The sequence below is a fragment of the Arachis hypogaea genome, chromosome 4 (genome assembly GCF_003086295.3).
Source record: "Arachis hypogaea cultivar Tifrunner chromosome 4, arahy.Tifrunner.gnm2.J5K5, whole genome shotgun sequence".
Classification (NCBI taxonomy): domain Eukaryota; kingdom Viridiplantae; phylum Streptophyta; class Magnoliopsida; order Fabales; family Fabaceae; genus Arachis; species Arachis hypogaea.
The window spans coordinates 116,026,489-116,054,273 of NC_092039.1; the positions used below are offsets into that span (position 1 = coordinate 116,026,489).

Consider the following 27,785-nt stretch of genomic DNA (forward strand, 5'->3'; position numbering starts at 1 on the left):
AGCATCAGAGTGTCTTTGCAGGTACCACCCCCTCTCCTTCATTCACTCACAAGTCGGACGAGGGCTCCTAGCTCAGAACTAACCCGAAGGTCTTCTTCCTCAAACGATTGGGCCAACCTTACGAGTCCAGCCCAGCAATCTCCAGTTACCCAACGTAACACTTACTTATGACAAATTTTTGAGAAGGAAAAGTCTAAGGGGCCAGCAATTTTATTGAATTTTGACCAGCATGTAACCAACAGAGAAAGGTGAGCCATTGGATGAAATCTTATACTAATCTCACACCATTAAATCATCATTGATGGCTATTTGATAGCTACCAATCACAAAAGTTGCTGGCCCCTAGCATTGCTCTTTTGAGAATCATAGAAAATGATCTATCACAATTTCATATTATGATTCTATAAATTTTAGTCTTATTTTTTAAACAAATATATATATATTAGGTATTACGTTTCAATACGAACCAAAAAAAAAACAAAAAGAAGGAATGAAATAATAAAATAATTAATGAAATAGTAAAATAATTAATGTAAAGTGACATGAATTCTGCTATACATTCCAGTGATGAGAAAATATTTGTTCCAACAAGATATCCCAAAAGCAATAACATTGAATTCTCACATTATTCTATATAGATATAGATATATGTTCAAAACATGTGTGAATCCTAACGTAGGCAACGAGATTTTGGTTGTGTAACACCCTATCATACTTAATCTTATGCTTAAGTCAAAAGACTGAGATAGTAAGATATTACGACCTCTAATAATAATAATAATAATAATAATAATAATAATAATAAAGAAAAAGATATTTAACTAGGAGCCTTGAAAAAAATGGGTAAAACAAAATCGCAAAATAAAAAGCGCAACGCTCAGGAAAGGATTACTTGCGTGCTAAGAAACCTAATAGGAACATGATAAAGATAAGCAAATGAATAAAGGAAAGCCAAAAAAATAGCATAACTAGCTCCTGACTCAGTTTGCGAAGCTAAGGCTGGCCGGAGGATATATATATATATATATATATATATATATATATATATATATATATATATATATATATATATATATAAACATACATAAGTATTCTCAAAATGCACCAAATTACCAAAATAAACTTTTATCTCTCCCTCAACCTCTATGAGGTGCAGCATACACAAGTTACTTGGAGAGTAAGCTAGATACATATATACATATATACAAACAGTAAACCAAAATACACCCAAGACTATTTCGCTTCCCAGGATCTAGACGTTTAGCGAGGAGCCTCTCGACCTGCATCTGAAAAATAACAATACAGTATGGAATGAGAACCGGAGGTTCTCAGTATGGTAAAAGTGCCACACGTATAATAAATAAGGTCCTGAGAATGTCATAGGCAATCCTAGAACTCCGTTATACAATTATCCAACTTAATTACTAAACAGAAGCTATAAACAAGGTAGGTATTCTAAATCTACCTAACTTATTCAATTTCAATCCTAATCTAACATCAAACCATTTTCTCCATTTCCTCCATTCCTTCATCATCCATAATGCAACAGAAACAAGCAATCAAACAAGTTCACATACAAATAATGAGCAGATAATTACAATTAGCAAGTATAACAGGTAGCAAGTGATATATATCAATTAGGTAAATCCAAGAAATGCATAACAATCAAAACAAACAAATGCATATGATGCATGCCTGTCCTATGGCTGATGGGGCCCATCTGTCGGTTATCCAGCCAACCCGACAAGTCCGAAAACCTTAGACTGTCCCCGGTCGCGCATCCTCAAGAGTCTATGTATAAAGTTCACATTTAATCATCATATAATCACTCAATGGGGCTATCCATACCCGGAAATTTATACGTGCCCGGTCACCCTTACGACTTAGGGTCAATAGAGTATCGAGATTCAACTTGAAACACATGGTGGCGAGCCACGCTCTTACCCAAAGAACTCGTATCTCAGATATCATCATTCATAAGCCATTTCATATTTATAATCATTATGTCATCATTCATCAAACCATGGCATTAAACTTCCTTTAACATTCTCATCTTTATAAAGCTCCTTATTTTACCTCTTACTTCACTCTCAAGTTATCTTATTTTCCTAGCTTCAACTATCTACTAGTCTTAGTACCATACCTTAAGCTTAAAAGGGAAGAAAATGGAGGTTTAGAAGTGGAAAATTGGTTTAAAACAGTCAAAACCGATTTTTGGCAGCAGGCAGCATCCACGCGTACGCGTAGACCACGCGCACGCGTGGAGCGTACATCAAGTCACGCGTACGTGGTGCACGAAATTGTGATCTCTAACAATGGCGCTCAACTTGGTATGCGCGTTTATAATCTCAGCACTTTCTTCACAACCTCGCACAACTAACCAGCAAGTGCAATGGATCGTCCAAGTAATAAACCTTACGTGAGTAAGGGTCGATCCCACGGAGACTGTTGGTATGGAGCAAGCTATGGTCATCTTATAAATCTCAGTCAGGCAGATTCTAATGGTTTTAATGGCTTTCAAAAATAAAGATAAATAAAGCATAAAATAAAGATAAAGATACTTATGTAATTCATTAGTGGGAATTTCAGATAAGCGTATGAAGGTGTTGTATGGCTCTTTGAACGTCTGCTTTCCGGCTGTCTCCATCCACTCGTGCATATTCCTTTCCATGGCAAGCTGTATGTTGGGGGATCACCGTTGTCAATGGCTACCGTCCGTCCTCTCAGTGAAAATGGTCCAGGTGCTCTGTCACAGCACGGCTAATCATCTGTCGGTTCTCGATCATGCTGGAATAGGATCCATTGATCCTTTTGCGTCTGTCACTACGCTCAATACTCGCGAGTTTGAAGTTCGTCACAGTCATTCAATCCCTGAATCCTACTCCGAATACCACAGACAAGGTTTAGACTTTTCGGATTCTCAAGAATGCTGCCAATGGATTCTAGCTTATACCACGAAGATTCTGGTTAAGGAACCCAAGAGATACTCATTCTAGCTTGTTTACTTGTAGAACGGAAGTGGTTGTCAGGCATGCGTTCATAGGTGAGAATGATGATGAGCGTCACATAATCATCACATTCATCAGGTTCTTAGGCGCGAATGGATATCTTAGAATAGAAATAAACGAGAGTTGAATAGAAAAACAGTAGTACTTTGCATTAATTCTCGAGGTACAGCAGATCTCCACACCTTAATCTATGGTGTGTAGAAACTCCACCGTTGAAAATACATAAGAACAAGGTCCAGGCATGGCTGAGAGGCCAGCCCTCAATGTCTAAGATCGCATAAACTGATCAAAGATATGGTCAAAGACGTCTAATACAATAGTAAAAAGTTCTATTTATACTAAACCAGCTACTAGGGTTTACAGAAATAAGTCTAAGTGCAGAAATCGACTTCCGGGGCCCACTTTGGTGTGTGCTTGGGCTAAACTTGAGCTTTACACGTGCAGAGGCTTCTCTTGGAGTTAGACGCCAAGTTGTAAGTTGTAACGTATTTTTGGCGTTTAACTCTTATTTGTGACGTGTTTCTATCGTTTTACTCCAGAATGTAGCATGGAACTGGCGTTGAACGCCAGTTTGCATCATCTAAACTTGAATAAAGTATAGAGTATTATATATTGCTGGAAAGCCCTGGATGTCTACTTTTCAACGCAGTTAAGAGCGGGCCATTTGAAGTTTTGTAGCTCCAGAAAATCCATTTCGAGTGTAGGAAGGTTAGAATCCAACAGCATCAGCAGTCCTTTGTCAGCCTCCTATCAGATTTTTGCTCAGGTCCCTCAATTTCAGCCAGAAAATACCTAAAATTACAGAAAAACACACAAACTCATAGTAAAGTCCAGAAATGTAAATTTTTCATAAAAACTAATAAAAATATCCCTAAAAGTAGCTAGATCCTATTAAAAACTACCTAAAAATAATGACAAAAAGTGTATAAATTATCCGCTCATCAGTACACGTGAGTCATGCGTACGCGTGAATATGCACACATGCGTACGCATGCTTCTTGCACATGCGTCGCCGAAATTCCACGCCACGCGTATGCGTGGGTTGGCGTTACTTTAAAAATGGCCAGAATGCCCAGAAAGCCTGTAGCAAACCAATTTTTGGCTATCCTGAACACAGATTTAAACACTGAACTTGCAACATCCATAACTTTTCTACAAAATTCTATTTTCCACAAAGTTGATATCAATCAAAAGCTCTTAAAAATATATTTTATTTGCAACAAATCACAACTCAATCAAAGTTTGAGGAGAAAGTTATGGACCTTCAAAATTCACCAAAAATAACTTTTTATCAAAACTCTTCCAAACCCCATTTTCACCACATTCATAAATCCTTACCTTTTAAACCTACATATTGCTAACATAACCAATCTCAACTCATCAGCAACCATTTCAAGCTACCATTAACCACTCCAATGAGTCATATCCACAACTTTGCATTAACATATATCATATCTACATATATAAGCAACCCTTTACATAAACCATTTCATTTAAGCAATTATCAACGCTTCACATAAACCATTCCATTAATGCACTCATCAATCCATCACACACATTATTCCATTAACACATTTATTAACTCTTCATACATTACTCCATCAACTCATATAACAAATCTTTATTCACGAACACCAATCATAATCCATCATAAATAAAAACAAGAGCATACCGTTAATAACTTCCTCACCTCAAAATTCCAATACATATCCATCAACAAATATATTCCAACAACATTACAAAACTAATCATTAAGTATAATAACCAATTCAACTTATCTTATGGTTCCTCTAACCTAAGTTTTCACAATACCGTAAATACTAAACGTGCGAAACTTAAACCATACTTTGGCTAATTCCCCGCTCAACTTGGAACACTTTTAATTTCACTTTTCTTCAAGTCCTTGGGGCTCCAACACTACCAAGCTCAGATTTCCAGCCTCACAACTCCACTTCTAAGCTTCCAAAATCACCAACAAACTTCAACAAGCATTAACATTCCCATACACACTACCTAAACCACAATTACCACATCCAAACATAACAAATCAATACCCAAATGCCTAAATTCAGAAATTCCACTAGGGTTTGAGATCTCTTACCTTTACCCACTGATCCTTGAGCAATACCCACAAGGAATCAAGTCTAGTGGACCCCTAAAACATAAAAATCATCAAGGAATTGAGTTCCTCAAACCTTAAACCCGAAATTCATATACCAGCAGAAATGGAGCTAGACAAACACAATTTACCTACTATTTTGTTTGGATAGAATTGAAGAGCTCGATAAGCCCGACGCGTGGCCGCAAACGGCTCATCAATCGGAGCTCCAGATCAAAAGTTATTAAGGTTTGAAGATGAGGTTAGGGTTTGCTTCTTCTCCCCTCCCATAGCTGCATTCAGCGTGTTTGATGATTAAGAGAGGAGAGAGGGGGTTCTTTTAAGTGTTTTATGCTGAGTTGGGTTGGACCTTGGGCCCATTTTGGATTCGGTTCAACCGGTTCGGTCCGTTTTACCTAATCTTGGGTCAAATTTTTTGAAATTGGTATCAAAATTCTCATTTCAATGAGTTCTATCCTATTTTGATATTAGTTTTACATTTTTAGCTTTCCTACTAAAAATTCAATTTATTAACTAATTATTTACCAGTTTTAGCAGAGTTTACAAGTTCACTACAAAAAAAATATTAAATACCATTAGATTTAGCAATAGACGTTATTGTCAGATTTAATGATAGATTTTTTGACATATATAAATAAAAATTTGTTTCTCGGATAAATTACTGTCAAATTTAAAATTTCGTCGCTAAATTTGACAAAAATGGAGACGCGAAAATTAATTTTATTAGTGCCTGAAATTTTTCGACGACAACAAGATTTAGTGAAATGCATCGTTTAAGCAATGACGAACACGCACTTTACCGTCGAATTTTTCTGCTAGTAAATCCGACAGTAAATTTAGAATTAAATTCAAATGCGAAACTCTTCTTCTTTACTCCTGAAAAGTCTCTAATCTCTCTTCTCTTCTTTTCTCTCATCTCTCTCCCTCTGGTCCAATGAAAAAGGGTGCGCCGCCAGTACCTAGAGTTGTCATCGCCACTGGTAAGCAACATTGTCGTTGCATATTCTCGTTGTCACTGCTGCTGAAGTCTCTGTGGAAAGTCTCCGTCGTGTCGCTGCTGTTGGTGTCTGTTACCGTCGATCAGAGGCCGTCGTGATCACCGTGGCTGAGGTCTACCGCGCCAAGGTAAGGTTGTTTTTCATTTTTTTTTGCCTACTAAACCCTAACTCCATCACTATAGATTTCACTGCTTTCTCCTGTCATCATCACGTTTCCACCACTCTGCAGTCACCATCAAAGATAATTTTTTTATAATTTTTTGTATTTTTTTAGATTTTTTGTTTAGGATTTTGTTAGGAATTTTATTAAATTGTTGATTAAAACTTTTAATGAAGTGTGTGATTGGAGTTTGTTATATTAATTTAGTGTAATTAGAAATTAAATAAGGTTAGGTAGCTAGGGTATAATTTATGGTTTGTTTTGAGTTGATGGTATTTGGATGATTGTTAATTTTTTGAGTTTATTATTGTCTGAGTTAATTAATTTCTGAGTTAATTAGTGTTGATTGTTATTAATTATCTGAGTTAATTTTAACTTGTTAATTATTATTGACTTATTGTTGATTGTTGTTAATTTTCTAAGTTTATTGTTGTCTAAGTTAATTATTTTCTGAGTTAATTAGTGTTTATTATTGTTAATTCTCTGAGTTAATTTTAACATGTTAATTTTTTAAGTTAATTATTGATTTATTGTTGATTGTTGTTAATTTTCTAAGTTAATTAATGTTGATTGTTGTTAATTCTCTGAATTAATTTTAGCTTGTTAATTTTTAAGTTAATTATTAACTTATTGTTGATTGTTGTTAATTTTTTGAGTTTATTGTTGTTTGAGTTAATTGTTTTCTGAGTTTATTAGTATTGATTGTTGTTAATCTTTTGAATTAATTTTAGCTTGTTACTTTTTTAAGTTAATTATCGACTTATTGTTGATTGTTGATAATTTTCTGAGTTTATATTATCCGAGTTAATTATTTTTTGAATTAATTTTGTTGAGTTGATTGTTGTTAATTTTACTAAGTTTGTTGTAATTTACTCATTTGAATATATGAACTTTGATTTGTTTGTTTAATTATAATTTATGTGTTGATTATATTTATAGTTTGCAATTGAAGGTGTACAACCTGTTATTCGAAAAAATGCTCTTGTAGATATGCAAGTTAATAGATATACTATTTGAGAGTCATACATGTGTAAGTTAGTGAATTACTTAAAATCTTAAATAGATATCTTATTTTTTATATTGAACTTTATGCAAGTTCATCTTTTTTGAATTTAGAGTATATGTTATAGTGCTTTTTTTTTCATATACGAATAATTTTTTTTTTATTCTTAAACTTTGATATGTGAATTTATTTGTAAACTTTTAACAAAAAATTATAGATAAATTATTATAGAAAATTGTAAAATTTAAATTTTGTTAGTTTAAAATTATTGAATTTAACTATTTAGCATTATATACTGAATTTGTAAACAAATTTAAAAAAAATAAAATTTAAGATTATCATCGGATTTACTAAGAAATAAATCTAATGGTAACAAGCTTTATAAAATTTTGTCAATTAAAAATTAATATCTACTGCTAAATTTGTTTGTTTTTTTTTTTTTTTGCAGTGATGGTGGAGATTCAAAATCTCTAAAGGGCCCAAAAATATGTAGAGACCAATGACAATCTACACAAAATAATTCATCATTGCTATGTTCATCATATATTGTAAATCAACCTTTGTTTTCATTCAAAATGTATAAAAGAAGAAGAATTTAGATCTTTTAAAATAATTTTTTTGTAAAATGACAAAATAAAAAATTAATTATTATTAAATTTATAATTTTTATGATATGTTTATCTCATTATCTTAATTTAAAAGTGATTATTAATTCTTTATCTTACAATTTTATCAATTTTTTAATTTTAAAATATCTTGATCCATTCTCTTCCTTTTATTAGTTGTGCTACCTTTATACATTAACGACAAAAAATAATAATATAAATAATATATATTGATTTGTCTAATAAAATAAAATGTTAAAAAATTAATTTAGTATTCAAAATTTATTGAAAATTAAAATATCTAACTGAATTTTTTTAAAAAAACGAATTTGGGGGTATTGCTCTTTTTAAATTTCTTTTGGCTATTCACAAAAAACAAAAATCGTCAAATTTTAAAGATCAGATAAATCCCCATCTCTTTTACAATGAATACCCTCTCTTATCTCCTCTCGTATTTGCTTCGATGCTTCCCTTCCTCTATTCACCAAATTATATATATACATACACTAAAAGTGAAACAAAGTATTTATTTTGAAATTAATGAAATTACAATATTATGCCACACAAAATGACATATACAATATAATTATTCCAATAATATAAGAAATTAGTAGTAGAAGAATATCTAATAATATTACATAAAGATCAATAAATAATAATCAACGATGAAATATTTGATCATTCCACACACGACAGTGAGTGTAGGAATTAGTTTTATGATCATATAAACATGGTCCTTTTTGTTTTACTTGCCAAGCACAAAGTTTGCTACACACTGTAAAATCCCTTTCATGTATGTATATATCATACCAATGGCGACCACCTTGCCAATTAAAGCCACAAAAGAAAAGTGTGGAGCCCCAAATATTAGTTTTAAAGTGAAATTCAAAACACTGATGAGGCTTGAGATATTGCTCTCCAATATCATTATCTCTTGATTTGCAATGAACCATTAGATCCTTATTGCCTTCCAAAGCATTTTCGATCCTCACATGTGTTTTCTGTGGAAATATTGAAAAAGTGTTGCCTAATAATGGTAACATAATTATAGTAACTACCCCTAGAATGAAATAAGTTCTAGCAAAAATTACTAGAGCCATTACTATTACTATTGCTGTATTTACACTAACATAATATAAAAGTATATATATGTAGTCATGTAGAGAGTGTTAAGGAGATGGTTGAACTCAAATTTAAGTCTCAAAAGCATGCATAAGATTTTCTTAATTATTATATGGCAACATACGATATGCGTTTGCACATAGATTATAGTTTCTGAAAAGTAACTCTTATCCTAAAGGCTTCTCAAAATAGCACAACTCTTGTTAAATTAGAATGATTGCACTTTCATCCAAAAACAAAAAAAAAATAAAAGAATTAAAAGTTCCCTTCATTTTATTTATTTTTTTATTTGATATTATGTTTTCTAAAAAAAAAAAATCTCACATATTTAAATGATGTTAACCTAAAATATTTTTAGAGAAAAAGAAAATAAAATAATTATATATCTATAGTAAAAACTCATACATTTATTTTTATATAAAATTAATAATAAAAAATTATTAGATAATTTAATAAATTTAATTAAATTATTATTTAATAATTATCGATTATCAACTTCATAACTAAAAATATCTGCACATGATATTTTACTGAATTTAAAGGGATTCCTTCTTGTTATATCTTCTTTTGACACGTGTGACGTGACCTTTCTTTTGCAGAATGGAGTAGGAATTTCGTTGTGTTGGGTTGGGTTCCGTTAGTGCTAACTTCGAGAATTGGGTCTTTTTAGGCGTTGGTGCATGTGATGGTTGGATCTTTTATTATTGGGCCTATAGCTAATAGGGAAAACAATGAATGTGTTGGAAGAAAACACAACTCGCCTTTGCCGTGGAAAACACTACCGATCATTTTATTAAATGAAATTTATATTAAAGTATTCTTTATGGTATTTTCAGAACAAAATAAGTGTACATATAAATTAAGAATAATATTTTAAAACAATAGTTAAGGCGTTTTTTTTAAATTCGTTCGAACACTACAACTTAAAAAGAATAACTGACAAAGCTAATTTAATATTAACTGAATTTATTTTATTTTAACTAGTAAATAAGTATATACAAATAATATTCCAAATGATTTTTAATAATTTTGCTTCAAACAAATTCATAATTAATAAATAAATATTAAAATATGAATTCATGATATTTTATTAAATAAATTAGTTTTTAATAATATAAAAAGACAAATTAATTTTTTTCCCAAATTATCATATTACTTTTAGAAAAATAAATGAAACTTGTCCCTTTTTAAAACATACTACAGATTAATTTATTTTTTATCAGAGTCTAATATATCAAATATTTTAAAAGATTAAAGACTAATTTAATATTTTAGAGATTAATTTCTTCGAAACAAATATTAAAAAATAATTTGAAATAAATAATATTAGTTTTAGAGATTAATATTCTCTTAAATAAATATTTTGTTTTTAAAGTTAAGAGTGAGATTTGAACCTACAGTCTCGAAGTGAGTATAAAAAATTTATGTTATTTGAATTATAATTTATTGAACTTCTAAATAAATAAATTAAAGATTAAGATAACACACACATAATATTAAATATTTGATTAACAATACTATATATTATTTGATTAAACTACTCAAAACGAGATAATTCGGCACAAATCATAATCAAAAGAAACGTATCTATAATAAGTTCGATATTGTGCATATTAAATATACCATTTTTATAAATTTATTAGATTTTATTAGCAAAAAATTAAGTGATTTAATAAAATAGAAAAACAATCATTTGTATTCATGAACTTTGAGAATGTTAATAAAAGTATCTATTAAAAAATAAAATTAATATTATATCCATAAAAATTACGTTTTGTATGAAAAAATACAAAAATTCTAAATTTTTGTTAACTTTTTAATAAAATTTTTAAATTATTCTCACTCTTTATCTTCAACTTTAACTCCATTGTTATTTTTTTTTTCTCTAAATCTCAAACTTTCACATCCTTCTATTACCACCAGTTAATCACTTTTTCTCTTTTTTACTATTCTGACCTTTATCCTAATACTTTGATTCTGGTTCGTCACTTTCTCTAATCTTGCTAGAGGACTTGTCGTTCTTTTCCCTTCTAGCAATTTTGGTTTCCTCAACTCAAATTCCTATAATGTAACACATGAAATCTTCCTGCTCCAATTCTATTCAGAACTCTAAATATCATGTCTCCCTCCCCCCGCTTTTCCCATTGAAACTCCATTCCCTTTCCACTATACTATGCAATCTATCCCCATTATCCTTTTCTCGTCACTTCCCACCACACCTACCTCTACATTAACTATAACATTGTACTTCACTATCCACCGCATCACTGTCACAGCTCACACACATTCACTAACAACAACAATAAAAATGAGAGAGACGATACAATTGGTGTCAATCTCTCTTCTGTTAACGTCAATGTTGTCAATAACATTACCTTCTCTAAAGTACCTAATATCTTTTGATCTCTCTTCATCATTCTTTTTTTGATTTTTTTTTAAAAAAAATTCGAATGCTTTTGTGGTTTGATTATTTGTAGTTATTATTGTTAAATGATTATGTGATTATAGTTGTGACAGTGGAGAAGGAGAAAAGTGGGGCTGATGGGATAGAAGAGTTGAGGTAATTAATGTTGATGCTGTCATGGTGGTGGCAGTGGTGGTGGTGGTGGTAGAGTAGAAGAGAAGAGACAAGGTAGTTAAGGTGATGACAATAGAAGATTGTGAAAAATTGATATCTACGAAAGAAGATATAGGGGTGGAGCTGAAGTTGAAGATTGTTACCTAGATTATTTTTTTATTAGTTTAATGTTGATGATAATTAATTATAGTATGAGAGGAGTACATAAGGTTAACCACATATTTCAAGTTTTTGTTTTCATTCATTTGAAATTTTCAAAATGAGAAGAATCAATTTTTCTTCATCTCTCAACTTTCCTTCTTTTTCCTTCTCTTCTGGTTCATCAAACCATTAACATCACATCTTAAATAGTTTAGGACATGAGATTTTCTTCATGGTGCGGTGAGTGTGGAGAGCAACCAAGTTTTGAATTGCCAATAGTTGCCAATGACGCGGTTTTCTTTCTTTTTCTTATTTTTTTTGACATTTTCTTTTCTCTTTTCTTGCCTCTTCCTTCAAACTCATCCAATAGAGTTTGATGAGAGGCTATTTCACAATATTCTTTCTTGGTGAACATAGCTATTCCGATCAACGAGTTGGAAGAAAGAAGAAGATCTGAATCTTTATTACTCTATAATTCATTGATTTTTCAAAATGGTGGACATGGTAAACAGATCCTCAAGTAGTGGTTTTGACAACCAGAGCAATGCCAATCTCCTCCATCAACTCACAAATCTTCAATCTCAAATTTCAAAGCAACATAAGTCCGATTCAAAATCAATCAAACCCTTATTTTTTTCACCTTAGAGAAAATCTAGGTAGTAGAGGTCGCAAAGCTACAATACCATATTCTCATTGTAATAAGCAAGGTTGTACAGAAGATGTGTGCTATAAGAAGTATAAGCAACATAACACCACAATCAACCACATGATTACTAAGGAGCATGATGATATACTCAGTGACAAACAATGCCAGCTCAATTGTCTCCAAGAGAACACTGAAATATCAAGATCTGAGTTCACTCAAGAGCAAAGATTTTTCTTGTCAGAGTTTATCAAAGACAAAAGTGTGTAACAACAACCTCATAATGCAAACTGAATTTTGACTAATTTCATTCAGACCTTCACTCCAGACAAAACCATTGCATTATATTTTAATACAAGAATTATGAGTATTATCACTCTAAAATCTTCACTATGGGTCATTGACTCCGGTGCAACAGATCATGTGACTTTCGACTTAAAAGATTTTGCAAGCTTTCAAAATATTGCTCCAATCAATGTGATATTGGTAAATGGGACCAAAACTGTCAGCACCATCATTGGCATGATCACATTCTCTAATTTTTTTTTCTCAAAAATATTTTATACATTCCTTCTTTTGATTTTAAACAAATCTCTATGTCAAAATTAACCTCAAACTTACATTATCAACTGTTAATTGATGATAAGTGTTGTCATATACAAGATCGATCCACATTAAAGATGATTGACATTGCTAAGTGTAGAGAAGGATTATATACAATGAGTAGAGAATCAGAATTCTCTCACTTTCCCCCTCCTTCAACAAAGCAAGCTTCATTGGCGGCAACTACGACTACTACTCATCCCACAACACATTCACACATTGAGCACAACAATATTTGGCATCTTAAATTAGGACACATACCCATGCATAAACTAATTTTATTGAAGAAATATTATCCTTTTATAGATTGTATTGTTTCAAAACTTCCTTGTGACTCATGTCATTTTGTAAAACAAAAGAAATTATCTTTTGATCTTAGTACAACTGACATAAAAGATAGTTTTAACTTAGCTCATATGGATATTTTGAGTCCCATTTTTGTCCTTTTCAATGAAGGGCGTAGATATTTTTTACTGTGGTGAATGGCAAAAGCAGATTCACTTGGATTTTTTTTATGAAACCCAAATCTGAGCCATCAGAATTGGTTATTAATTTTGTCAAAGTATAATTTGAAAAACAAGTTAAGTGTATAAAGACTGATAATGGGTCAAAATTCACTCTACAATCCTTTTTTGCATCCACTGACATTTTACACCAAACTTTTTGTATAAAAACACCAGAGCAAAATAGGATTGTAGAGCGAAAACACTAGTACATTTTAGGTGTTGTTAAAACACTGTTGTTTCAATTAGGAATTTGACGTTGTTTTTTGCAATACACATTGCTCACACTATTTACCTAATTAATAGGCTGTCCAACACTAAACTGGATAATGCTAGTCCTTATAAGCTCTTGTATGGTAACTTACCTAACCTTTCATATTTAAGATTATTTGGTTCTCTTGCATATATCTCCACATTAACAAATTCAAGAACAAAATTAGACCCAAGAGCCAAAAAAATAGCTTTTCTCAATTTTAAACTAGGAACAAAGAGTTTTTTACTTATTGATTTAAAATTAAAGGAAATTTTTATATCTAAAAATAGTACTTACCCATTTTGGTCCTCAAAGAATTTCGAGTCAGATACTTTAGTCCCAATTAAAATTAATTACTCGATTGGTCCCTAACAATTAATTATGTCAGTCACTTAGGTCTTTGACTCCGTCAACTCTAACGGAAGACAAAATGGTACTGACAACTCTAACATGGGACAAAATGATCCATAATAACTCTAACGGGGGACAAAATGATCCCTGACCCCTTTATTCAAAAGCGACACTATTCTTTCCCAATGTTCATCATATCTCGCATAATCCTAATATTCATGCTCTCTTTTTTCACCTTCACATTCTTCTTTTCCATCTTTTCCTTCCTCCTCTTCAGTTACAAGATCAAGCCATGGTGCAACTGTCACGCGTGTTGTACCTACCTCAACATGTCATGGATCACGCACTTCCTAAATCATTGTGATTGGTACACACACCTCCTTCGCCCTTCAACCACCAGAAGCATCCACATCCACGTCCTTGATAACAACATCACCTCCAACCCTGACAGCGTCTACCACATCCTCAAGACCAAGTTCCATAACTACCCTAAGGGCACGCCTTTCTCCACTCCCCGACAAGCAATATAGATTGTTGGACATTAGGACATCATGAGAAGATTCTCCTTCGAAATCATATGCAAATTTTCATTTGGAATGGACCTCGAGTGCTTCATTCCTTATATTTCGGAGTCCAAGTTGGTAGACCGCTTCGACCTCGCATCCAAGCGATCAGTACAACGAGCAATGTCGTCATTGCTGATCATATAAAAACTGAAGCGATTACTGAACATTGGTTCAGAGAAGAAACTGAAGGAAGCGATCAGATACAAGGTTCTGAAAATCGAACCGGTCATCAAACCGCTCTAGCTATTAGTTTACTGGTTTACTGGTTTATAGGTTCAATCGGTTCGATCATGGTTGAACCAAAAAAACCATTTTATAATAAAATAATAAGTAAAATATAAATAAACACACTAAAATATAATTATAATCTAATATAAAATTTAAAATATCATCCAAATTAAAAGTACTACATAAACTCGAATGTTATAATCTCATTCAAATACTTTCATATTGTACCTTTTGTTTGCTTTTTTGTCTTTCCGTCCTAACAAATTAAATAAAATATATGATAAGCCTAGTATTACATATTAACTACACAATCTAATTGTTATTGAGTGTTGGACCAGGAACTATCTCAAAGCTCTATTGTTGATACTTAATCAATAGCTCAAGTTATTAGATGCCATCAAACAATTTAAGTCTACTTCTTCAATGTCACAAAAGAGTAATTTAACTATGCAGATTAATATACCCTCGAAACCAAAAAAATGCAGATCAATATGATAGTAGTGGAAAATTAATTATTTATTCGGAAAAAGAAAAAGGGACAAATAAAGGGAACGTTTACCTCTCTGGAGCAGTATTAAAAAGCTTATCAACTTCTGCAGGGTATAGAGATCAATCGTAGAAAGTGTCAAGTTTTGAAGCACTAACGAATAGAAAGTATAAATTAAAATGAGCATGGAAGCTAACTAAATGGAGGTGCATATTGGAGTGAATAAAAAATGTTGTTAAATATTTATCTGTACCCAACAATCGAAAGGTACCATTCAAAAACTCTATAGCTTCACTTGTTAGCTCCACACTCTATCTCTATGCATAATAGTCTGATCTAAATAATAACAGCAGCAAATTTCAACCAAAACAGAGTCAAAATTCAACCAATAATAGCAGAAAAATTCAACAATTATTCAACCAATAACAGCAGCAAAACTCACAGAATAATAAACAATTATTCAACCCATAACAAGTTTATAGATTATTCAACAATTATTGTTTAAAAAAACCTAGAAGCTAGAAGCATAAAAATATAAAATAGAGGGAAAATCGGTGAATAGAATTGACCGGTGCAACCGAGCTGACGCTGGCGATGGTGGAAGAGAGTTGTACAACGGAGGCAGTAGGCGAGTCCGGCGACGGTCCTTCCAGAGCTGAAACAGCGACAATGGTGGAGAGCTGCACGATCGCGACTATAATCTTCGAGGCTCCAACTTGCGACGGCGGCGGGAGCAGTCCAGCAGCTGGACGGAAGTGACGTAGACAACTCGCCAGCAATGAGAGGAAGGATGAGCTCGAGGGTGAGGGAGGGAGAGGGAGAGCTGCGTCGTTGTGTCTTGTGTGGAGCAAGGGTTGGTGGAGTGGGTTACTGAGTTAGGGACTTAGGGTTGCTAGGTTAAATGGAAAGGACCAAACAGCTGTGTTTTGGTCAAATTTCAAAAATTGGCCGGTTCACGGTTCGGTTTGACCGACCGGTTTCCGGCCGATTTTGCGGTTTGACGTCAATTTTCTGATCCTGCGGTTTTGCCATTAGTTCGAACTGTTTGTGGTTCAACCGGTTTGACCGTCTGGTTCGAACCGGTTTTTAGAACATTGGAGTGGTAGACAATGTGGTCCTGGAGATGATAGGGCAGAGGAGGAGGGAGATGACGATAACAACGACGAGTCTTAACAAATCAGACTTGCTGTCTAGATTCATGAGATCGATTGAAGACGACAAGTACTTGAGAGACATAGTCATTAATTTCCTAAGTATGAATTGGTTGAGAACAAGTTGAAGATTTTTCTTCTTGTGAACATTAAAGTTGCATAGTGTGTATTATGTAGCTCGAAGTTACAGTGTTAAACTGTTAGTTTTATGCGAGATATGATGGAAATCGAGAGATAACAATGTCGTTTCCGAACAGAGGAGGTCAGGGACCATTTTATCTCCTATTAGAATTGTTAGGGACTATTTTGTCCTCCATTAAAGTTGATGGAGCAAAGGACCTAAGTGACTAATAGAGTTAATTGTTAGGGACCAATCGAGTAATTAATTTTAGTTGGAGACTAAAGTGTCTGGTCTGAAATTCTTTGAGGACCAAAATAGATAAATACTCCTCTAGAAATGTAACTTTTTATAAAAACTCATTTTCTATTTTCACATTTTAGTAGCACCGGCATTCTCGCAATACCCACTTGTACTCTATAATGCATTGATTTTTTTAATATGATACATCATTCACACATCATTTTCAATCACTCATACATATCACATCCACAAATCCAAATAAATAATTTTCAAATTCAATGTATTCACCAATTTTTTCATACACTATTGTATTTATTATTACACTACACACTAGAATTTGAAATATATTAAAATTAAACAACATTGAAAAATTAATTTATCTTTATCGTTTCGAATAAATTTAACGTGCCATTTAACGGACACCTCATTCACCTTTACAGTACATACAAAAGTGCTATTAGTCTTTACATTAGAAACTAACGAAAAGTTGTAACGTATTCATATTTTTTTTTCTTAAGAGATGTAATTATCAATTTTTTTTAAATTAAATTATTCGAACACAAAATTTTTATAGACCTAATTGTCAGATTACTCTAAAATAATTAACGTGAAATGACATAAATTCTGCTCTACATTCCAGTGATGAGAAAATCTTTATTCCAACAAGATATTGCAAGAGCAATATATTGAATTCTCACATTATTCTATATAGATATAGAAATATATTCAAAAACATATGTATGGATCCGAATGTAGGCAACGAGGTCTTGGTGGTTGATATTCAAAATCCGTACAGAGCCCAAAAATATGTATAGACCAATGACAATCTACATAAAATTTATCATTGCTGTGTTGATCATATATTGTAAATTAACAATTGTTTTCAGCTCGAAATGTCTAACAGAAGAGGAATTTAGCTCCTTTAAAATAAAAATTTTGGTAAAATGACAAAATAAAAAAGTTATTATTAAATTTATAATTTTTATAACGTTTATTCTATTATTTTAATTTAAAAGTGATTAGCTCTTTATTTTATTACTTTATTAATTTTTTCATTTTAAAAAAATTAAATCTTGATTCGTTCTCTTCCAGTCTTCCTTATGTTAGTTGTACTGTTTTTATGCATTAATGACAAAAAATAACAATATAAATAATATATACTGATTTGTTTAAATTTTTTATCAAAATTTAATATGAATATTAATTTGTCTAATAAAATAAAATGTTAGAAATTGATTTAGTATGTGAAATTTATTGAAGATTAAAATATTTAACTAAAAATTTTTTTGAAAACGAATTTGGGGGTATTGCTCTTTAATTTTTAAATTGCTTCTTTTGGCTATTCACAAAAAACAAAATCGTCAAATTTTAAAGATCAGATAAATCCCTATCTCTTTTACAATGAATACCCTCTCTTATCTCTTCTCGTATTTGCTTCAATGCTTGCCTTCCTCTCTTCCATCGAATTCACCAAATTATATATACATGCACTAAAAGTGAAACAAAATATATATTTATTTTGAAATTAATGAAATTACAATATTATGCTACACAAAATGACATAAAATATAATTATTCCAATAATATAAGAAATTAGTAGAAGAACATATAATAATATTACATAAAGATTAATACATAATAATCAACGACGAATTGTTTGATCATTCCACTTATAACAATTAGTGTAGGAATTAGTTTTATGATCATATAAACATGGTCCATTTTGTTTTACTTGCCAAGCACAAACATTGCTCTTACAATCACTATACTCCCTTTCAAGTATGAATATATCAAACCAATGGCGATCACCTTGCCAATTAAAGCTACAAAAGAAAAGTGTGGAGCCCCAAAAATTAGGTTTAAAGTGGAACTGAAAACACTGATGAGGCTTGAGATATTGCTTCCCAATATCATCATCTCTTGATTTGCAATGAACCATTAGATCCTTATTGCCTTCCAAAGCATTTTCGACCCTCACATAATATGTACTAGAGTTGCCTAATAATGGCAACATAATTATAGTAACTACCCATAGAATGAAATAAGTTCTAGCAAAAATTATTAGAGCCATTACTATTACTATTGCTGTATTTACACTAACATAATATGAAAGTATATATATACAGAGAGAGAGAGTGTTATAAGGGGATGGTTGAACTCAAATTTAAGTCTCAAAAGCATGCATAAAATTTTCTTATTATTATATGGCAACATACAATATGCGTTTGCACATAGATTATAGTTTCTGAAAAGTAACTCTTATTTCAAGCCTTCTTAAAATAGCACGACTCTGTTGTTAAATTAGAATTATTGTACTTTCATCCAAAAAAAACAAATAAATAAAAGAATTAAAAGTGCCCTTCATTTTGTCCATTTTGTTTTCTTTGATATTTGTTTCTAAACAAAATAATCTCACATATTTAAGTAATGTTAACCTAAAATTTTTTGGTGAAAAAAAAAAGTAAAATAACTGTATATTTGTATGTATTTACATGGATTCTTTTCGTTTAATCTCTTTTTGACACGTGTGACTTTTCTTTTGCAGAATGAAGCAGAAATTTCCTTGTCTTGGGTTTTGTCAGAGTAGGGGTGTATATAGTCCGGCCTAATCCAAAGACTTAGTTAAAATCCAAATATTTTAAGTTGCGTTTGTTTTAGAGAATAAAACAGGATAAGACACAAAAATAGGATAGGACAGAACACTGATGAACAGAGACATAAAATTTGTGTTCTTGTATTCTGTTTAGTAACTAACTAGAACAAATTATAAAAATTCAATTTATTCTCATTTTTTTCATTCAAAAAATTTGATATGAAAAATATAATAATAAAAAATATAATTATGAAAAATTAACAAGAATAATGAAAAAATAAAAAATAAGTTGTGTCTCTTATTAGTATTTTTGTGTCTTTTTTGTCAGGATAGACATAAAATACACTAATTCAGTGTTTTTGAACACATTGTCTCTATTCATGTCTCTTCTGTCAAATACGATCGTGTATTTCAGTATCTCTGTCTCAATGTCCTGTCTCTGTAAACAAATACAATTTTAAAAATTAATTTGATGTAATTTTACTAAATTTAAAGATAGATAATAATCTAAAAATAAACCCGATTAATATTTAAAGTTGAACCCAAATTAAAACGAACTCAACTTTATCTGACTTTGTACACCTCTAAGGCTCTAAGTGTCAGCTTCGACAAGGGTCATGTGATGGTTTGATGATTATAGAGCCCATAGATAATAGGGGAAAAAGTGAATGTGTTATTAAAGAGTAAAATATCGCTTTTATTTTTAATATTTGGTATAAATTTTATTTGTGTCTTTAATATTTAAATCATCGTATTTGTATTTTTAAAATTTATAAAAGTAATTTAATATTATTCTATTGTCAATTATACAAATAAATCATATTGTATTTTTTAATTATTTTCATTTGAATATATTCATACTCAAGTAGGTCTCACTTGAATGCGTTCGATTTTAATATTGTACCCACTATTTGAGTTTAGGCTCAATTATGTCCCTAGAAAAGTGAATTATATAAATATTATAGGGATTAGTTTCAACTTTTGATGAGCTATTTTGTAAATCATCGATTCTGTCCCAAACATTTGTATTCTAACTTCAAGAAGAAATTTTTAAAATTCAAACTAAAACTCATGATGTGTAATTGACGGGATAACATTGAATTACTTCCACAAACGTTAGGAATACAAATAAGACGATTTAAATGTTAGAGACACAAATAGGACTGGGATAAAAACGATACTTTATCCTTCTATTAAATGAAATTTGGGCTAACCACCAAAAACGTCTCTGAAATATTCAAAAGCTGACAAAAATGTATCTGAATTTTACTATCAACAAAAATACATTCAAATAATTTAAAAATACGACAAAAATATTCAATAATAAATATATATTTTCAAAAAATGCCGTAAAAAAAGAGATAATATTATTTTTAAAATCTAGAATTTTTTGCTAAGTAATTTTTTTTGTGATACTTTCTCCATAAAAAAAGAAAACTAAAGTTATACCCGTAAAAAATTAACAAAAAGACTAAATCCTAAACTTTTGTTGACGTTTTAATAAAATATTCAAATTGCCACCGTCCTTTATTTTCAACTTCAACTCCACTATTATGTGTGTTTGAATTTACATTGGGTAAACTGGAATTTGAATGAAAGTGATTTTATAAAATTGATTTTGGGTAGAAGTGAGTTTGTGCCAATATGATTTATGTTTGACAATTTTTACTAAAATTGATTTTGATAAAATAAATATTATATGGATAATATTAGTTAAAATCACTTCTAGATAAATAATTAATTATTAATTACTAAAAAAATATAATATTAAATTATAATATTATTTTTTAAAGTATATTTAATCTTTTTTTATAATTTTTAGTATTTTTTATATAATATTTTTCTATAATACTCTATTTTAGTATATTATAATTTTTTATTATTATAATAAAAATTAATATTTATTTATAAAATTAAAAATAACATATAAAAATTGACAATTTTTAAGTATTTTTTATAGTAAAAATTAATATTTATTTATTAAATTAAAAATAATATATAAAATAATATGTTTTAGTAATCTTTTTAAATACTTTTAATAATCTTATTTTTATTATTATTTTAGATTCTAATTTTTTACAAATTATATTTTTATTATTATTTATAATTTATTTTTTATTTAATTTATCATTTCTAATAGAAACAATAATACATATTATAAAAAATTAAAATAGTAAACAATGCACAAAAATTAGAATAATCATTTTAATATTTTTGGTATTTATTTAAAAAAATTATGGAAAAACAATAATAATTAACAACGAACCTAAACATAGATTGAGTAAACGCATAGTGAACGAACTTTTGAGATGCAGAATCATGTTGGCGCTCAGAGAAGAAAAGTTGCCAAATATCAAAGAAAGTTCAAAACATTAAAACGCACTTTTATCCTCTCCAACGTGTTTCACAAATACACCCATATCTTTTCTAAATTTTCACATCTTCTTACCACATCTTAATCACATTTTTTCTTCACTGTTACTCCGCCCTTTAATTTAATACTTTGACTCTGGTGTGTCACCTTCTCTAAATTTTCGGCTTCTTCAACTTGAGTTCCTACAAGCTAACACATGAAATCTTCCTGCTCCAGTTTTACTTAGAGCTCCAAATCTCATGCCCCTTCCCCACCGAAACTTCATTCCCTTCCCACCACACTATGCAATCTATTTCCATCACCCTTTATTTGCCACTCCCCACCACACCCACCTCTCCTCACCACTCTATGCAATGCGTTTGTAGTTTGATCATTATCCTTGTCCTCTGCAACATAATCGGTATCGATCTCTCCTCCGTTAACGTCAATGTGTTTGTGGCTTGATCACTATCCTTGTCCTCCGCATAAAAGAAAAGAAAATACATCTCGATTTGGGAGAATATCCTCTGAACCTCAGAAAACTGTTACAATTGCTACCAAGGTTTAAAGTCACCCACAGGTCCCGCAGTCCTGGTTTCAAGAAGGCATTCTTGCTTCACTGAAGGGTTAGCAAGCAATATTTGTTTCCTAAGTATAACTTCTGGTGGGATGGATGTGAGTCTCAGTGGAAATGTCAAATAGTGGCTTGTCCTTAAAGCCATTCATTCTTCACAAGATGAAAATAAATGAATGCAAATACTCCTCATCTCAACTTGTAAAAGAAGTACCTTGCGTAGTATCCACCTTCAGGGTCATTTCCAACATCATAAAGAAGTCCTCTAAAGTAAACAAAAATTTACAACTTTCCCAGTGTAATGTGTAACTAGAATAATAACTAGAAGAGAACTACACAAGACAAGATTCTGTCTATGGCATGCCCTTCTAGTGAAATTCTTCTTCAACTAATCGAAGTAATTTCAATGCATACCTTACTATTGTTAAATGCAGACCATTTTACAGAAAACAAGTAAGAGTCAGCACACCCAATCCATCAATTCTGAAGTTACTCAATATAGTTAATAGTAATAGGAAATTATAGCATTGCCAATCATTGGAAAAAAAACAACATCAGCTCCTAAATTGATCATGCTACAGCATTAAACTTGTGCCCACCCAAAAAATATTGAAACAGAGATGTTTTAGTACTTATATTTTTTAGTATCTCACCAGAAAACTGAAGAAGAAGCCCCATTCCTAAGAAATCCTCCTACAAACAAAAATTAACGGCAAAAGGAAGAAACAATTTTTGCTTAATTTATTTGTGTGATGGGATATGCAAAATTTCGAGACCTAGGTCTTATAAGGCAAGGATAGTGTCCACTTGTCCTTATGAGAGAGCGTGTGTGTGGTGTGAAGTAAAAGTGGCACACTTTCCACGTAGGAACAAGGACACACATGTCAATTACAGATTTGCACACACACCCTCCTTTCTTTCCACACAAAACCATTCTCTTATCTTCTTCTTCTTCATCTTCTTGAGAGAGAGAGAGAGAGAGAGAGAGAGAGAGAAAGAAGAACAGCAAAGTAAGAAAGTAGCAAAAATGGCACAGGCAGCCACAGCAAGTGGCCTTAACACCGCCGCAAAGTGTGGCCCTTGTTCAGTAAATGGTGGTGGTGGATTACGACCAACCTTGAAATTGAAGCCGATGGCTCTGGGTCCCAAGTCATGGTTCTTCTCAGGCTCACTGAACCTCTTGCATCATCCCAACCAGAAACACCTTACATCAGCAGCACCAAGGATTTCCATGCGTGTGGCCTCCAAGCAAGCCTATATCTGCCGAGATTGCGGGTTTTATCTCATTCTCAATCATGATATGATGATATGATACACTTGTTGTTTCAACTTGGAAATTATTCATGGTGATTCATATGATGCAGGTATATATATAACGATAGAACCCCCTTTGACAAGTTGCCTGATAACTACTTCTGCCCCGGTAATTCTTTTTTTCTTGTGCTTAATTTCATCAAATACTTGATTACAATAAGAAAGGGTGTACTTTGCAGTTTGTGGAGCTCCAAAGAGAAGATTTAAGCCTTATGCACCTGCTGTCACAAGAGGTGCAAATGATACATCAGTTAGAAAGGCAAGAAAGGCCGAGCTCCAGAGGGATGAAGCGGTTGGGTAAGTCCTCCATCTTTTTCTTTTCCAAGCATATGCAAGAAAAATGGTTGGATTTCATTTTTGTTTCTTCACAGGAAGGCACTTCCTATTGCAATTTTGGTGGGAATTGCAGCGCTTGTTGGATTGTATTTCTACCTCAACACCCAGTACTAGGTTGCACTCCCCATTACCTCTGAAATCTGGAGTTTAACGTGTTACTCTTGTCTTCGTTTCTTTCTTTCTTTTTGTACCTTATGTTTCATTCATACAGGAGAACATTATTGGTCATGTTTATAAACCCTGCCTAATCAAGGTGGAAGAGTTGATTTCACTCTCTCAATTCACGTTTTTAAAAAGAATAATCTATATTTACATTTTCAACATGGTTGAGTTTTCTAAGATTCGATGCCAAGAATTTCTTATTTATACAGTAACATTCTTCAAATGACATGCAATGAAGCTATGGTATCAGCTTCAATAACAGATACACGAAGTTCATAAAGGACTAAACAACATTGATAAAAATAGCTTCAACTCAACGAAGCAAATAGCAACATGTTTTTATTTTGGAATACAGCATACATTTAATGGAAATTTAACAACCCCTAAGCATAAGCAGTATGGGGTATCCCTCTGATCAATGTCCCATGAGAAACAACATCAATAGATGATTCTAAGAGTGAGCTGCCGGTATCTGTCTCACTAAAACAATACACAGGTGCCTGCCAATTGGCATCCTCGAGCACCGCACCAACCTCAAATGTCATCAGATGAGCAACCATTCCTGGAATCAACCAAATGAAACAGCATTCATTACAAATAACATATAATGATATTATAATTGAAGAAGTATACCGAAGAAGTAACCAACCAGAGGAGAAGACCCACATAACAGGTCTTCGAGTAACTACATCCTCGTAGTAGGTGATGAAATCAGCCTTCTCCCAAACATTGCAGAGGAAATTGTCAACATTCTTATGACCAAGAAAAGTAGCGCCGTCAAGCCAGTTGGGGCGGAGAATGCCAACATCGAAATGTACCACCTTGCAGGTGGTGTTGAATGGGTGGAGGGTGTAGTAGAAGGAGGTGCCATTGTCCCATTCAAGGTCGTAGGAGAGGACACCCAACTGGTGCTGGATGATGTTGAAGTTGCGGCCGTTGGGCCAGTCGTACCATAAATCTACCTTCTGCAGGGAACTGCTTCTGTTGATGAAGAGCACCGAGTGGAATTGATCAGGCCATGTTGCTGGACATGGAACTGGCTCCTCTGCCATTAACGGCGACAGCTGAAGAAACAGAGGAAGAAGTAGCAGAAACACAGAAACGTTGTCTAATGCAGTTGCAGAGCCCATTCACGTGGATTGTGTGTGTCAGAACAAGACGTAAAGAATCGATTACTACACTTGAGATATATAAGACACGTGCAAAATTCGGGTCCACAAGAAGTCTAGTATTTCTTCCTGATCTTCTATCGGAAACTGAATCTTTTTGGGAACTAAAATAATGGTTTAGTCCAAAAAGTCCAAATCTTCTAGTTCTAGTTTTATTTTTTCTCCCTTTGTGCTGATATCCACTTGCTATTACAAACCTTTGAGTTGCAGTTAGTCAGTTACCCATCACTTATTTTATAATAACAAAAATGGTAAAAAATGCGTTTTTTTTCGTTGTTACAAATGACAAGATCTTGAGTTCTCAAGCTACTGATTGCCAGCAATGGGACCGTCCCGACCTTTCTTGATATCATCCCAACCCCTTACCCATGGTTGGCCAGGTGTTGCTCTTGTTTCTGGGGCAGAATGGTTCTCAAGGTTCTTCATAACTCTTTCATGCACTGCAGCAAAAACCTAAGCAATAGATAACTCAAATGCGAATTTTACCCACAGGAAAAGCAAAAATCAAATCAAATAAGTAAGTTGGAACTCCATCAATTAAATAATGAAATGAAACTCACTGGATTACTGCTAACTGATTCTGGGGGTTTCTCCTGTCCAGATAGCCACTTCCATAGGTCTGGATTCTCCTACAGAACAGAAGAAGGATTTTGAAGTGTCATGACTCAAGCAAAGAAATTTATAACTAAGATAGCCTAACAGCTCTCCATTTATTTACTTTCCATCAGATCAGAGCTTGCAAAGTAACAAATTCCTGACCCTATCAAAACACACACTTATGTACAATTTTAATGGATAGGCGTGCCAACTTCAAAATTCCTGACCCTATCACCCAAATTTCCCCCCAAAATAATAACAATCAAGTTGGTGTAAACCAAAGAGTTCCATTCCATAACGATGGAGTTTACGTGTACCAATGAAATTAGAAGATAACATACTTGTGCAATTGTACAATGGATCAAAGTGGAATTGAGATGATCCTAGGAAATCTTTACGACTAATCAATACTAGAGTGAAGGAAACTATTTATGGCGGTGGATGTAAAAGCGAGCAGAAAGAATAATGAAAGAGGGGGGGTTACCGAGTCGAGCATGTGAACGAGAGCTCGAACACGACTTTCATCCAATGAGTGAATATTGTCCTCCACCCATTTGCCGAGAACCAAGTCGAGTTCCAAGAGCCCTCGTTGTTTGCTTCTATAAATTAGCCTATTCGGAAAGAAAGAACAAAATCAACAGAGGAACAGCTAAAAGAGAAGAATAGAAAGAGGGGGAAGGGGAACCTGTTAAACAAGCGCCTTTTGCTTTCTTCATCAGATAAATCGATATGGAGGGAGAAAGGATCGGCAGGGAGGGAGCTGAAAGGGGAAGAAAGAGAATAGCGAGGAAGAGGAGATGCGGTGGAATTAGATGAAGTTAGGAATCTCCGGATGTTGATTAAACCTCGTCTCAGAGAACCCATTCGATTCGGAAAATTGGAACTAATGAATTGTGTTTTAACGGTTTGCACTTTGCCTTCCTCTTCTGCTACAGTACTACCCATAGTTATCAGCAACACAAGATTTAGCTAAGTGATTGTTTAAGCAAGACGGCAACAAATTCAAGGTTCAGTAATGATAATCAGCAACAAATTCAACTCAGTCATGTTTTCCAGCAACAAAAAAAATTAGCTCAGTGATATGTTCAGCAACAAATTCAGCTGATTGATAATTTTCAACAACAAATTCAACTATGATCATTTCCAGCAACAAAAAATTTAGCTAAATCATTATTTCAGCAAGACAGCAACAAATTCAACTATCAGTGCTGATAATCAACAACAAGTGATTATTTTCAGAAAAAAAAAATGAACTCGGCGATATTTTCAGCAACAAATTCAAGGTGTAGTGATGATTTACAGCAATGAAATTGAAAAGGAGAACAGGGCCGAAGGAAGCTCACCTGCCCAGGGACCAACTGACGTCCGAAGCAATAAGACGACAACGACCACCACCCGAGGTTGAGTGTGACAGCAGCCGTGAAAGAGCTTGAGCTTGAGCTTGAGTGAGAGTGTGACGAGAAAGAGACTCCAGAGAAGAGTCACGTTGACCGGTTGAGGGCTGCGTGATCACTGATCAGATTACTTGAGATTAGGGCATTAGGGGATGTGCAGGGGTGGGGATTTTTTCCTTCAAACACGCCGTTTTCGAGTTTTTTTTTTTTAATTAAGTGACCCGGTTTGGGTTATATAACCCGGTTTGAGTCATCGGTTTTTATTTTTTTAATGAGACAAACACTAAACACTTAAGGTAGAGAGACCGCGACTAAGAAACTGAGACAGAGAGATAAAGACTAAAAAATAGAGACTGAAATAAGTTTTAGTATTATATTTGGTGTAAAGTGAGAAACAGATACTGAAACAAGAA

At 32.6% G+C, this 27,785-nt stretch overlaps 3 protein-coding genes across 5 annotated transcripts; 1 reads left to right on the forward strand and 2 right to left on the reverse strand.

Moving 5' to 3' along the window:
* Positions 1-23,176: 23,176 nt before the first annotated feature.
* LOC112797457 (uncharacterized) lies at positions 23,177-24,371 on the forward strand. Its single transcript, XM_025840400.2, has 4 exons — positions 23,177-23,675; positions 23,765-23,823; positions 23,894-24,011; positions 24,086-24,371. Exons 1-4 carry the CDS (start codon positions 23,428-23,430, stop codon positions 24,162-24,164), a joined length of 504 nt encoding a protein of 167 aa, XP_025696185.1. The 5' UTR covers positions 23,177-23,427; the 3' UTR covers positions 24,165-24,371.
* Positions 24,372-24,376: 5 nt separating this feature from the next.
* LOC112797455 (uncharacterized protein At4g14100) lies at positions 24,377-25,342 on the reverse strand. Its single transcript, XM_025840395.3, has 2 exons — positions 24,862-25,342; positions 24,377-24,774 (listed from the first exon to the last, which is right to left on the reverse strand). The coding sequence occupies exons 1-2, from the start codon at positions 25,340-25,342 to the stop codon at positions 24,596-24,598; spliced, it is 660 nt and encodes a 219-aa protein (XP_025696180.1). The 3' UTR covers positions 24,377-24,595.
* Positions 25,343-25,419: 77 nt separating this feature from the next.
* On the reverse strand, positions 25,420-27,552 carry LOC112797456 (succinate dehydrogenase assembly factor 2, mitochondrial). Of its 3 annotated transcripts, none has more exons than XM_025840396.2 (5): positions 27,322-27,552; positions 26,664-26,915; positions 26,463-26,589; positions 25,942-26,010; positions 25,420-25,834 (listed from the first exon to the last, which is right to left on the reverse strand). In XM_025840396.2, the coding sequence occupies exons 2-5, from the start codon at positions 26,840-26,842 to the stop codon at positions 25,688-25,690; spliced, it is 522 nt and encodes a 173-aa protein (XP_025696181.1). In that variant the 5' UTR covers positions 26,843-26,915; positions 27,322-27,552; the 3' UTR covers positions 25,420-25,687. The 3 variants fall into 3 exon arrangements, with proteins under 3 accessions (XP_025696181.1, XP_025696184.1, XP_025696183.1); XM_025840399.3 differs by having other exon boundaries at positions 26,664-26,907; positions 27,322-27,516; XM_025840398.3 differs by having other exon boundaries at positions 26,664-26,904; positions 27,322-27,485.
* Positions 27,553-27,785: the final 233 nt, after the last annotated feature.

Excerpts from the sequence above, each read along its gene's own strand:
- LOC112797457 (XM_025840400.2), top strand. The coding sequence starts at position 23,428 with ATGGCACAGGCAGCCACAGCAAGTGGCCTTAACACCGCCGCAAAGTGT. Across the intron at positions 23,824-23,893 it reads TGATAACTACTTCTGCCCCG|TTTGTGGAGCTCCAAAGAGA; the intron begins GTAATTCTTTTT and ends TGTACTTTGCAG. Across the intron at positions 24,012-24,085 it reads CAGAGGGATGAAGCGGTTGG|GAAGGCACTTCCTATTGCAA; the intron begins GTAAGTCCTCCA and ends GTTTCTTCACAG.
- LOC112797455 (XM_025840395.3), bottom strand. The coding sequence starts at position 25,342 with ATGGGCTCTGCAACTGCATTAGACAACGTTTCTGTGTTTCTGCTACTT. Across the intron at positions 24,775-24,861 it reads TATGTGGGTCTTCTCCTCTG|GAATGGTTGCTCATCTGATG; the intron begins GTTGGTTACTTC and ends GGTTGATTCCAG.
- LOC112797456 (XM_025840396.2), bottom strand. The coding sequence starts at position 26,842 with ATGGGTTCTCTGAGACGAGGTTTAATCAACATCCGGAGATTCCTAACT. Across the intron at positions 26,590-26,663 it reads AAAAGGCGCTTGTTTAACAG|GCTAATTTATAGAAGCAAAC; the intron begins GTTCCCCTTCCC and ends CTTTCCGAATAG. Across the intron at positions 25,835-25,941 it reads AATCAGTTAGCAGTAATCCA|GTTTTTGCTGCAGTGCATGA; the intron begins GTGAGTTTCATT and ends TCTATTGCTTAG.